At 45.8% G+C, this 13398-nt stretch overlaps 1 protein-coding gene across 1 annotated transcript; it reads left to right on the forward strand.

Moving 5' to 3' along the window:
• The first annotated feature begins 10863 nt into the window (after window positions 1–10863).
• On the forward strand, window positions 10864–12328 carry LOC147963265 (transcription termination factor MTEF18, mitochondrial-like). Its single transcript, XM_087527877.1, has one exon. The coding sequence runs from the start codon at window positions 10980–10982 to the stop codon at window positions 12147–12149; it is 1170 nt and encodes a 389-aa protein (XP_087384003.1). The 5' UTR covers window positions 10864–10979; the 3' UTR covers window positions 12150–12328.
• The last annotated feature ends 1070 nt before the right edge of the window (window positions 12329–13398 follow it).

Here is a 13398-nt window from a genome sequence, read left to right on the forward strand (position 1 = left end):
ATTAATTATTATCTGATCAAATTAAATTCCATTCTCATAATAAAGGCCCTGAAGCAGGCGCAGGGGACTAATCTTTGTGCATTCTGCGTTTGCGAGAACATTCGCATGATGGCGTCCGAAAGGAGCAGATCTCAAAGACAGGAATGGGTATGCTTGTCAGAACACTATTCACAATTTTTACACCATTATCGATATCTACTCACACAACTAAGACACATGCATATTGATCTCCTTCTTAACAGTTCAAAGAGGTGCGGGACAAGCTCCTAGAAATGGAGCGCGTAGAAGCACTTCAAGAGGAAATAGCGGGATTTTTGCTCGACCAGGTCATAAATCCGAAGGGAGAATACTATTACCCGCTACCGCCCCCATCGACCAGGTCATGAACCACTTCCAATTGTCATCGTGCTCTGAAGGCACCAATTAGGCTAATGCCACTGGCTCCGAAGGCAACATGCATATGTAGGAGAAATTGTATATAGCTATACATGTGTGTATGTGTGAATTAATATGGTGGTTTGTGAGACATTGATGATATATATATGATTGGTTCTACTAGAAATTCTATTTATATATGTATATATATATATGCATAACGTGTACAATGTGTAATATCGTAAAATACCAGCAAACGAAAAAGAATTAAAATGGAAAACACAAAATTAAATGAAAAAGAAATCATAAAACCAAAAACCCCCCAAACATTTTAGTACCGGTTGGTGTTACCAACCGGTACTAAAGGGCTCCCGGCCCCCGGAGCTGGCTCGTGCCACGTGGTTGCCCTTTAGCACCGGTTCGTGCTGAACCGGTACTAAAGGGGGGGGCCTTTAGTGACCACACTTTAGTGCCGGTTATGGAACTGGCACTAAAGGGCCTTACGAACCGGTGCTATTGCCCGGTTCTGCACTAGTGATAACAGAGATCCGAAGACTTGGGTCCTGGAGTGGATGACAGGAAACGTTCATCACGAAGCCAAAGCCTTTGACATCATTGAGCTCACTGGTCTACCCACTCCCGGCGATCTCTAGAATCTGGCTGTCAACTTCACAGTGAAGCTGTGGAGAGCATCTTTCAGAAGCCTGAACCTAACATGAGTCAGATGCTCAGTATGATGAAGCCATTACCCTAAGATGCTGCATATCCCAAAGAGTTCTTTGTTGAAGACCTAGAGTATCTGCCAAGGACTATTTATCACATCATAAGGCGAACTCTCTGGCCCATGAAAGGGCACTCTCCACATGCCAAGCTAGAAGGTGCAATGAGGACTTTGGTCTTCTATATTCTTCATGGAAAATGCTTCAATGCACAGGACTTCTTCATTCGCCAACTTGCTGCATCAGGCTCTGATCTGTTTGGCTTAAAGTTCTACGACCCATGGGTAATGCGGCTGATCAAACTTCACTCCACTATCTCATATCAGCCATCTTCTCGCAATCATCGGATTTTTCTGCCTGATGTGGATATGTCTACTGAAGCCATCTATCCTGAGCCTGCCAAGGAACCTCTAAGTCTTCAAAATGCAGAGCATCAAAGTTTTTCTCAGAACATTGAAGGAGTTGAAGCAGTCACTCGTGTGTATCCTTTGGCTGGCACTACACGTGCACCGCATCCTGCTCTCACTGAAGCCACTAACAGTACAACTGCCCCACGACCCAAGAAGGGCACTCGTGTTCTCAATGACCGAGAGCTTCTTGTGGCTCTTCATTAGAAACAGGATAGGCATCATGACTGGCTGAAGCGTCAAATGCAAAGCCTCTTGGTGGATGTTAATCGCATTCGCAATCTTGCCACCAAGAATGCCTTTGTTGCTCATGAAACCTCTCGACGCACATGGAAAGGGCTGACGCTGATGTGTTCTGAAGATGATCTTCAAGAGGATGGCTTCTCTGAGCGCTTCAAGTTTGACTCCACACCTCCTCGAAGGGCAGTGCTGCGACGAACTCCATCTCTTGAAGACTCTGAGTTCTCTTCCTCTGCTGCAACTGTAAATGCCAGAGTGATCGAGGATGACGACGATGCTACTTCACCGCTGCCTCCTTCAGCACGCTTCGACACTACTCCAAGCTCTTCTGCACCGCCGAACACCACCAACGACCCTGCTGATTCACCTACTCTTCATGGCAACGAGTAGAGGCTCTATGTCTTCAAACCTTTTTGGTCCTTACTGACAAAAGGGGGAGAAGCATATGAGTTTAATAGTCTTCAAGAAGGTCCATATGGGCGGGTGCTTCATATTTTGCTTTGTGTTTACAACTCTCGTTTTGATACATTTGGTTCTTTGAGTTGTAACACTTAAACTCGATGGTCGTCTGCTACCTATTTGCCATTTTGTGATGTGATGACAAATTCCGCATGTGCGACGATAAATTCCGCACTTAGATCATTTTGCAGACGTCCATTTTCCATTATGCATGTCATTATCTTCACATACCTTCACATGCATAGTGGATTGTCATCATAAGTTGAAGAGGATCTCCACAAGCACAACCTGCCATGTGCATTTGCATTCCAAAAGCAAACTACTTATATGCACATCTTCAGGGGGAGCCCTTGCAACTTATGAAGACAATTCCTTATCCTTTACAATTTCACATATTATATTCCCCGTTGAAAACTTCAACTAGTTTGTCATCAATCACCAAAAACGGGGAGATTGTAAGTGCATCTAGTGCCACCCCTAGTTGGTTTTGGAGTATTGACGACAAACCTAGTTGAGGGACTAATGTGTTTGTGAGAATTGCAAGATAACACAGGTAGAAGTCCCTCATTGATTCGGTTTTCCTACCAGAGATGACCCCTAAAAATGTATGAAGACATTGATGTCAAAGGTGGTATATGAAGATATTCACATTGAAGACTATGACAAGAGAAGACATCGCATGAAGCCTATGGAGCTCGAAGACTTAGATCTTTCGTAGTTCTTTTTCTTCTTCTTTGTTGAGTCATAGGAACCACCGTACTATTAAGTGGGGTCCAAGAGAACCATTCAGAATGACTGAAGTGATGCTTAACCAAAACCTATGTATTCGAGTGAAGACTATGAGAGCGAATCTTGTCCAGAGTCGGACAAGTCAGCTTTTCTTGTAGCCCAAGTAAAGTTGTCGTGTGAGTTTGAAATCTGACCGTTGGAACACGTGTCAGTTCCTTAGTGACCCAGGGTCATTTCGGACAAATCAGGTCGGGTTGCCTAGTGGCTATAAATAGCCCACCCCCTACAACCAAAAATGGTTGGCTGCTCAGAGTTAGTATACGGCTTTTGTCGTTTGAGAGCAACCCGCCTCGAAGCTTTTGAGAGAGAATTCCTTGCGAGGATAAAGCCCTAACCACCCAGAGCCAAAGAGAATTAGGCATCACTTAAGTCTTCTTGTCTGTGTGATCTGAAGACTTATTACACTTGAGGACTGTGAATCCTCCAGCCGGTTAGGCGTCGCGTTCTGAGCATCCAAGAGACATTGTGGATTGCCGGTGAACGAAGTCTGTGAAGGTTTGAGAGTCTACCTTGAAGACTTACCAGAGTGATTGGGAGAGGTCTGTGTGACCTTAGCTCAAGGGGAATACGGTGAGGACTGGGTGTCCTGAGCTGCGTGTTCAGGACTGGGTGTCCTGGACTGTGTGTCCTCAGATTTAAATACCTAGCCGCCCTAACCAGACGTACAGTTGTCACAGCAACTGGAACTGGTCCAACACATCATTGTCTTCAATGAGTCACTGGTTTCATCCTTCCCTTCTCTTTACGTACTGTTACTCCTTGTGAAGTCATTGTATGATTGCACTATCTTTTATCTTCACTGAGTGACTGCGTGTTCTATTTGGCTTCATAATATCTTCCTACCTGATCCTTACTACATTGCTACTATTAGTCATTGTGCTTTCACTCTATTGAAAACTTGACTATGGCTTGCCTAGTGTACTCTACCTTCCGCTGCAGGGTAATAGGTTTATTTCTATCGTTTGTCTTCATAACTTCCACGTTTTGAAGACTTTCATAAAAATCGCCTATTCACCCCCCCTCTAGTCGATATAACGCACTTTCACCATTGACATGTGACCTTTAGTCTCGATCCACTGAGGCACAACTGTCATCGGGAGTCCCTGTTGAAGAACATCGTATAGTAATATACTTAGCAAGGAAAGTTTAGCTTGAAAAATAATGTATGTAAAAGATGCACTGAGGACAAATAGTAAAAATCATATCATCTTTCCTAAATAGATGTGACCGTAGTTCAATACGATCACTATTGGTCGCACGTTTTGAGTACTAAGATTTTCAAATTCAGGAAAATAATTTCTCTTGACAACATCAAGATCCTCAAGCCATGAAATATAATGACTTGTCTCCTCGCAGTTTAGTTCAGCTCCGGGACAGTGGACGATCCTGTCTACCAAGCGCCGGACATGTTTGCTTGAATGGAAATATGCTGTCAATAAAAATTATTTGTCAACTATTTTTGAATAAACAATATCGAAGACATAAATATGGTTGAGAAACTCAGATAATGGTAGAACTGGAGGCGTCTGCACATTGACCCAGATGTCTCTATTACCTTCAATATCATCTTCCGGACGAATATCAAAGGTGATAATCATACTAGATGTTTCTATTACCTTCAACATTTTCAGAGTTCATTTTGTAGTGATTTTCAATTTCACGGTCATTTAGCTCTCTAAACAAATCGGTAAATGACTGAAAAATAGCAAATGATGTCAGAACGTGTTGAAAATTGATGACTTCGCTTTGAATGGTGCATACGGAACGCAAAAAAGGTCTGGAGTTCAAATAAGATAAAAAATGAAGTGCCCGTGTAACATATGAGTTCTCGTTCGAAACCCTGATACTCCGAAAGAGATTGTCCAGTTTGTACACGAAGTGCGTCCAGTTTTTGCCATAACCTTCTCTACTATTTTACACATGCTATGTGGGTGAAATGATGATACCATGCCAAGTTTCAACATTTTCAGAGTTTATTTTGTAGTGATTTTCAATTTCATGGTCATTTAGCTCTCTAAACAAATCGATAAATGACTGAAAATTAGCAAATGATGTCAGAACGTGTTGAAAATTAATGACTTCGCTTTGAATGGTGCATACGGAACGCAAAAAAAAGTTTGGAGTTCAAATAAGTTTTTAAAAATAAAGTGCCCGTGTAACAGATGAGTTCTCGTCCAAAACCCTGATACTCCGAAGGAGATTGTCCAGTTTGTACACGAAGTGCGTCCAGTCTTTGTCGTAACCCTCTCTACTATTTTGCACATGCTATGTGGGTGAAATGATGATACCATGCCAAGTTTCAACATTTTCAGAGTTCATTTTGTAGTGATTTTCAATTTCATGGTCATTTAGCTCTCTAAACAAATCGGTAATGACTGAAAAATAGCAAATGATGTCAGAACGTGTTGAAAATTGATGACTTCGCTTTGAATGGTGCATACAGAACGCAAAAAAGGTCTGGAGTTCAAATAAGTTTTAAAAAATGAAGTGCCCGTGTAACAGACGAGTTCTCGTTCAAAACCCTGATACTCCGAAAGAGATTGTCCAGTTTGTACATGAAGTGCATCCAGTTTTTGCCGTAACCCTCTCTACTCTTTTGCACATGTTATGTGGGTGAAATGATGATACCATGCCAAGTTTCAACATTTTTCAGAGTTCATTTTGTAGTGATTTTCAATTTCAAGGTCATTTAGCTGGGGCGACCGGCGGGGGAGGACCGGCGTGGGGGGATTGAGGGGGAGACCGAGTGAGTGGAGAGAAGAGAGAGTGAGGGCGTAAACATGTAAAAATATACATAAAAAATACATTGATTATCAATGATCTTTTTGTGTACAATCTAAATTGTCAATATGAGTCCTCAACGGTTTAGAAACCGGTGAAGACTCATATTGCGACCACAAATTCTACACATAGAGTTCAATGAAGACTAAATGCTTGTGATAGTTTGAGAAGTAACATATTTAAGGTGGTAAAAATCCTGCTAGGGGAGCGAGGTGGGACTAAAAACATCCTGCCACAACCTCTTTACTACCGGTTCATGCCACAAATCGGTACTAAAGGGGTTGGCCGGGCCCCAGCCCGACAACAGCCAGCCACTGCCTCTTTAGTGCCGGTTCGTGGCACGAACCGGTACTAAAGGTTCGCTACAAACCGGTACTAAAAATCTCCTCCCGCCTAGCCGTTGGAACCGGCACTAATGGACACATTAGTGTCGGCTCAAATTCAAACCGGGACTAATGTGTCTCACATTTGACCCTTTCTACTAGTGTGATAGGGCGGTTGATAGAAAATGTATGTGTGATTTTTCTGCAGGTGCTAACTTGATGTCAGTGTGACTCATGGCGCGGTTAGCCTAACTTGCATTTTGCGAAGATTTTACAGAAGATGTCGATAGCGGCGATGAAGATGGCAAGGATACGAAACCGAAAGCAAATGCTGATGTGAAGAGAGTAGAGGCATGCATGCGAGTGCAGCGATTCGGTGCCCAGGCTCATCTGCACCCCCGCTGAATAAAATTGAAACCAAATACTATAAAAAATTAAAAACTTACATTTTTTTGTGTGGTGGATAATTTGGTGCGTGAGATGCGCTCCAAATTTCAGGTCATTTGAACATCTGAGTAGCTCTCGGTAAAAAAGACAAATTTGGGTTTGTCGAAAAGCTCACTGTTCATGTACTGTTCTGACCTTAATTTGTCTTTTTACTGAGAGCTACTCCTATGTCCAAATGACCTGAAATTTGGAGCAAACCTCATGTATCAAATTCTCTACCATACATAATTAATTTGGATTATTTTGATTTTTATGTTTTTTTTCTTAATTGGGTGCGGATGAGCCCGGGCTCAAAAATGGATATTCGCATCCATGCTTCTATTTGTGCCGTCTCGAGCTTTGATTTTGTTTGGCCACATGGCTGCAAGGTGCTTCTTCAGTGGTAAAACATGTTTTGACAAACAGATACCGTTACAAAAACATGTCTACTTGTTGTTTATTATAGGCTCACTTTTGCAGCTGCTGAAAAAGAGGACAATGGTGCCGAAAAGAAGATGGTGGTGTGACTAGCTACCTGAGTTCTTCGTTTTAGAGCATCTAATACCAGACTTGGCAAATCCGCCTCTCAAATGCCTGTGACGTGTCTGAGCACTCCTCAAATTTCCATTCTCGTAACCGGACATCCTAATTAGCATATCACAAATCCATACAAACTCATGCAACTACGTAAACGATGTATTACACACATCGTTCGACTACTGTATCAGGACATGCTACCGGACTACCAAAATTTGGCATGTGTTTACCTACATGGTAGCCCATCCACGGTTGCCCTTGCCCTTCTCGGCGCCCTTGCAGTTCTTCTCACGGAAGTAGTGGTCGAAAATGCAGTATGGATTGAGCCGGATCTGCTCATCACTGGAAGTGCATGTGTTCCTCCGTTATCTCTTCTTTAGAATGCAGGCGCGAATGACTTCCTCTGCCGCCTTCGCCGCTCCCATGTCAATAGTGAGTTAGGCCACAATGACCATCATCCTCTCCTTCTCACGATAGGCACACCGGTCTTGGTAGGACCTGTACTCCGGCAGACTGGTGATGGGGAAAGGGAGATTGGAAGGCTCCCCGGAGGACCACGGTGATCCAGCCCCGAAGGATTCGATCGCCGATGCACCGACGCAATGGACTTGCCCCAGACAAATCCCACCATCGGCCGGGCACTTTCGTCCTGGGAGTGCCAGAGTGCAATGCGGACAGCCATTGCCTCCTCCAACCCGCATGAGACGACACCCCAGTCGACTGTACTCGTCATCGTCGGATCTACTGCCCCGCCATGCCGGAGAAAGTTGGAGATCGCTGGACGGGAGCTTCGGTGGCGAAGCGACTAGGGTTTGATCCAGTGAGTGAATGAGGACAAATATATGCGGTCTGGTGGGTTAGCGTGGGGCGGATCTGATGTGGTGGACGCGTCCAGTTACTCCTGGGCCTCCCCATATCCGCCTCATATTTGGGCTGCATATGAGGGGTACCGGTCAGTCTGTGCGTTTGAGGCCGGTTTGAGGCGCCCGTCTGGATCGGTTTTTTGACCGGTCACTAACCGGGCCATCCGCCCGGACATTTGAGACATGTTTGGCGTGCTCGGCTATAGATGCTCTTAGTGCTCATACTGTTGAAATGATGAAAAACTGTAATAGTTTCCATTGTACTGCTGAAAGACTTGCTAGTAGTGCTAAGATATTGAGTAACTTGCCCCGAAAATTTTTTATTGTAACTTGCCCTGCAAAAAGAAAGTAACTGATTAACTTGAGGGTGAATGATTCTAATCAGCCAGCCGGCCGAAAGCTTGGCCCACTTGTTGTGGCCCTTCCTATTTCACGCCAATGATCAATCCCGTCACGCGACCCTACCTTGCCCTGATCAATCCCCTCATGCGCTGTGACCCAACTCGTTTGCTTTCCTTCCATGGTCCTTCTCTCCTTTGTAGGCCACAACCACCCCTCGTCTTCTCCCCCCATCACCTCCCTCCTGCAGCACCAGCAACCACCGACCACTACGCTCCTGCTGTCGACGCCTCCCCAAATACCACCAATGCCCTTGCCGTGAACTCATCTGATATTGCGTCCACCTAGCCAGAAATTTGCAACCACCCCCGCAGGGAGCTGCAACCACAAGTCCGAGAGCTGCAAAGCTTCCAGGCACCGCAAGCCCTTGTTGTGCGGGGATGCTGCGACTGATGATGGGCGGAGCTACATGGAGGGGACCACCGTGTTGCAACCACCATGATAATGACTGAGGAATGACCGGATGGTGAGAGCCATTGCTGGAAACGTAGGCAACCTCTGCTAGGATGGTGACCACGAGGCCGAGATGCTACAACCAGCCATCGTGGTGCCAGGCACCACCGGAAGCTGGAATTAGAGGTTTTCCGATGCTGGACCAGTGCGTACTCGTGCTGGAACCGGGTGCATGCCGGTGATGGAACTGTGTTATGGCAATGCTGGAACCAGTGTGCACCCATGCTGGAACCGATGCACGATCATGCTAAAACCCGGTGCATGCCCGTGTTGGAACTGTGCTATGGCAATGCTGGAACCGTGCTATGACAATACTAGAACCATGCAATGAAAATACTAGAACCAGTGTGCGTCCGTGCTGGAACCTGTGCTATGGGGAAACATGCCATGGAAATGTTGCAACAAGCGATCTCCGGTACTGCAACCAGTCGGCGACCAGCTACAACGATGACTGGTGGTTGCTTCCACAATGACTGGTTACATCGATGGATTCACGACGAAAGCTGCAAACCGGCGACCCGATTTGTTGGGACCGACACCGCAATTTGCTGTGTGGGGGATGGCCATTGATGTGGAGCAGAGCAACCATCAGGGGCGATGGTGATACCAAGGTTGAACGGCGACACTAGGAAAAGCTGTTGTCCGCAACCTATATTTTCTTCAACCGACCAGGAATTTGTCATCGACGGCGTTGGCGAGCGTCAAAGGCAAGTCAGCGACCGGCGCCGACGAGGCGAGGAAGCTGGCTCACTGGTGTCTGCACGCGAGGGACCTCCACCATGGTTTTCTCAAGAGAAGGAAGTGAAGCTGTGGGCTGAGGGGGAGGATAAGGGGGATGACCGGCTACAAATCACCCGATTTAATGTGCGTTGTGTGATAGAGCTATATTCGGTAGATCTCGGGTAGGAGGTTCTGCACTAAGGGTCTTGAGATGATGGTAACAATGACACGAGTTTTTTTTTCCAAGTTTGGACTCTCTTTGAAGATAAAACCCTATATCTTGTTTGCATTTTGTTTCTTTAGGATGGAAGTACAAAGTACAGTCGATCTACCCTGAGATTGTTGTGTGTTTCTCACGAGCCTCATCCCTCGATTTATATAGGGCTATATCCTAGTCGGCGTACGAAGAGAACTCGTATACATGACTTCCTACATTGTGGAGTATACGACAAGTCTTCAGGAGCCTTCATTTCATATGCCATGGGCCGCTTCGACATGACCCACTGGTGAACCGACATAGGATCCTTGGCCTGGCCCACCAGGCCAGGAGACGACGTGGTGAGAGATCACAACCGAGACACCGCTAGTAGCCACTGGACCAGTCTTTAAGTCTGGACGCTCCTCAATTTTTCCGAGTTGTTCTTCTGCTTGAGTTGTCGGTTTTGAGATCTGGTTCAACGAGTCCTCACTTATCCAATTTCTTGATCATTGGATCGAGTAATTTTAACATGTTCCTTCTTATGTGTTGAGACAAATGTAATCAAACCAATGTCTCGGATTTATTATGTACTCTTATTTTTATGTGAAAATGGGAGGTAAGAGAGAGCATGCTAAAAATTGACTTTGAGACAATTATTTGGAAAAGAAAAAGAAAAACTCTACCTTTTAAGGGCATCTACAATGAAGACAGCAGCATGTAGCTGCCCCATCTTCCATGTAAGTTGAAACCACTGTATAATTTTTCTACCCCCGAAGCAACCATAGCTTGGCCGGACTACAACTCCATCATTTTTCTTAGTACTCCATCGGTTCCAAAATAAATGACTTAACTTTATACTAACTTTAATACAAAGTTGGATCATCTATTTTAGAACGGAGGGAGTATTTCTCTTACGTTTTCTTTTACACATGCATCACATCTCGCACAGCCAGCTCTTCTCTTTTGCTTTATTTCACTTTTTTTATGAAGCACCGGTCTCCTCTGCAAGATCCCGTTCTTTTCTTCAAGCACTAACTTTTCCTCCTCTCTCCCACATCATAAGCTTTTCCTGTGGAGCAGGCGTCCAACTGAAGGATGCCCATGCCCTAAGTTTTCAACTGTACATGTCGCTCCAGCCCTCCCCTCTATGAGATACACTGACGCGTGGGGTCACCTGGTCAGCATCCAGGTCGAACCGGACCACTTCCACGCAAAAATCAAATCTTGACCACTTTCCTCTAGCTCCAGCCCTTCCCTCGCCGCCGGCGCCGCCGCGACCTCGCGCCGCCATGCTCCGCCTCCGAAGCTGCCTCCTCGCCCAACTCCTCTCGCCGCGCTCCGCCTCCCCCATCTCCCCTCTCCACCGACTCCTCTCCGCGGCCGCGGCCGCGCCCGCCGTTTCCCCAGACCCTAGCAGCTTCGACGTGGAGGAGTACCTCGTCTCCACCTGCGGCCTCACCCGCCCGCAGGCCCTCAAGGCCACCCCCAAGCTCTCCCACCTCAAGTCCCCCGCTAACCCCGACGCCGTCCGCTCCTTCCTCGCCGGCCTCGGCGTCTCCAGCGCCGACGTCGCCGCCCTCGTCGCAAAGGACCCGCAGTTCCTCTGTGCCAGCGTGGAGAAGACCCTGGCCCGTAACGTAGACGAGCTAACCGGCCTCGGTCTCTCGCGTCCCGAGGTCGTGCGGCTTATCTCGCTCACATCCACCGCCGGCCATTTCCGCTGTAGAGCCATCGTCTTCAAACTGCACTACTACCTGCCCCTCTTGGGCTCCTCCGAGAACCTCCTCCAGGTTCTGAACAGGAATTTCTACCTCCTAGGCTCCGACATCGAGAGGAGGGTCAAGCCCAACGTTGCGCTCCTACAGGAGTGCGGGCTAGGTGCTTGTGATATTGCCAAGTTGTGCCGCTCCGCACCGAGGATGCTCAACACCAGCCTGGAGAGCATCCAGGCGATGGTGGAGTGCGCCGAAGGCCTTGGTGTGCCCCGTGGCTCTGCAATGTTCAAGCACGCGCTAGATGCTGTCTCATTCAAAAGTGAGGAGAAGATCGCCACCAAAGTGGACTACCTGAAGAAGACGTTCAGGTGGTCAGATGCTGAGGTGGGCATTGCTTTGTCTAGGGCTCCATCGGTGCTGAGGCGTTCTAAGGACGCACTGCAGAGCAAATCAGAGTTCCTTATCTCCGAGGTCGGGTTGGAACCGGAGTACATCGCTCATCGGCCGGCGATGCTCAATTATAGCCTGGATGGCCGGCTCAGGCCCCGGTACTATGTTGTAAAGTTTCTTAAGGCAAATGGATTGCTAGATCGCGACAGGGACTACTATTCAGTTTTCACTTATGTCGAGAAGGTATTTGTTCAGAGGTACATATGCCCTTACAAGGATGCTGCGCCACACCTCGCTGAAGACTATGATGCTGCACACAGGGGGGAAGTGCCAGCTAATTTCAAATTCACATGAGCCAAGGATGGGCAATGAAAATTGGTAACTTTGTATGACATGGCAGAGTTTTCACTATAAGCTGGTAATTCACATTAGTGTTTTCTTCGTCCTAAATGGATGTTGGTTTTCTGTTGTAGTATCTCTGCCACTGGCATACTGGTTTGGTCATTGTTAATGACTAATGAAACTGATAATTTAATTCCTGAACCCTGAGGTGTTGTCATTTAGTAGACAAGAAAGCATTGCCTACTATCTCTGAAAAATGAGGGTCAATGGATATATTTGTGTTTCCAACTTCCGTATACGACAATGAAACGAAGCAACAGAACTGTTCTGCATCGTTTTGCACTAAGTATATCAGTATGGTTTCCGTTCATTCCAGATTCTCTGTTTCCATTTTCATTTCAGTGTCTTTTGTATTCCACCATATGTAAGTCAGTACTAAGTTATTGCAGTTCAGTATTTTATATCTAAATTGTTCTTAGAAAATATTTTTCTGTTCGGTACCTTCTATGCCTTTTGATTTCTGTCCCCTTATCCTTCTAAGATTAATTATCTTTGTTCCTAAATCCTGTAACTGAATTTTACTTCTGCTGAGAAAAGGTGACCTATTTGAATTGGTCCCATCATTTACATCTGTCATTGATCATCAAAACTAAACCAATGAAGGTGACATGAATTAGTCTTGTCATTTTTGCCAAACAAACCGAGGTTATATTATACATACATACGGAGGTTTCAGTAACTAGAGAGAACAGTTTGGTTGGTAACTAATTTCATTTTTTGTGCATTGCGAGCTGCAACAGGTAAACGGTTCAGTTTATGAATGGTTCATTACTTGTATGCTTGCTATGAAAAGCTGTAACATTTTTCTTCAGGCCGATTATTCCAGAAGGAAAAATGGGTACTTTTACACTAATCTTCTATGTGCGGCTGGGTGGGAGAACTCTTTAGTCCTCTGTAGTCTGCATTTTTTTCAAGATGTTGGAGTTCAATAGGAGTGAGCGAAACAACTGGTTTGCAGGGTTAACACTTCTTTTCTTTGTCTTGCCGTCTGATTATTTGTGGAGTGTCCATTTGTTGTTTTACTGCATCTTAATTCTTAACTCTGTTGGCATTCTTAACTCTGTTGCAGCCTGCTATAGTTGTTGTTCTTAGCTCTGTGGTTTCTGCTTGTGCTCTCTTTTCTCTCTGGTTTTTGACTTGTAAGAAGAACAGTGTGCAGGCCCCGAGATGGTTTCAGAAAGAAAATTGATTTTAGCTTAGC

The sequence above is a fragment of the Triticum urartu genome, chromosome 6A (genome assembly GCF_056163025.1).
Source record: "Triticum urartu cultivar PI428250 chromosome 6A, HENAU_Tu73, whole genome shotgun sequence".
In the NCBI taxonomy this organism is placed as follows: domain Eukaryota; kingdom Viridiplantae; phylum Streptophyta; class Magnoliopsida; order Poales; family Poaceae; genus Triticum; species Triticum urartu.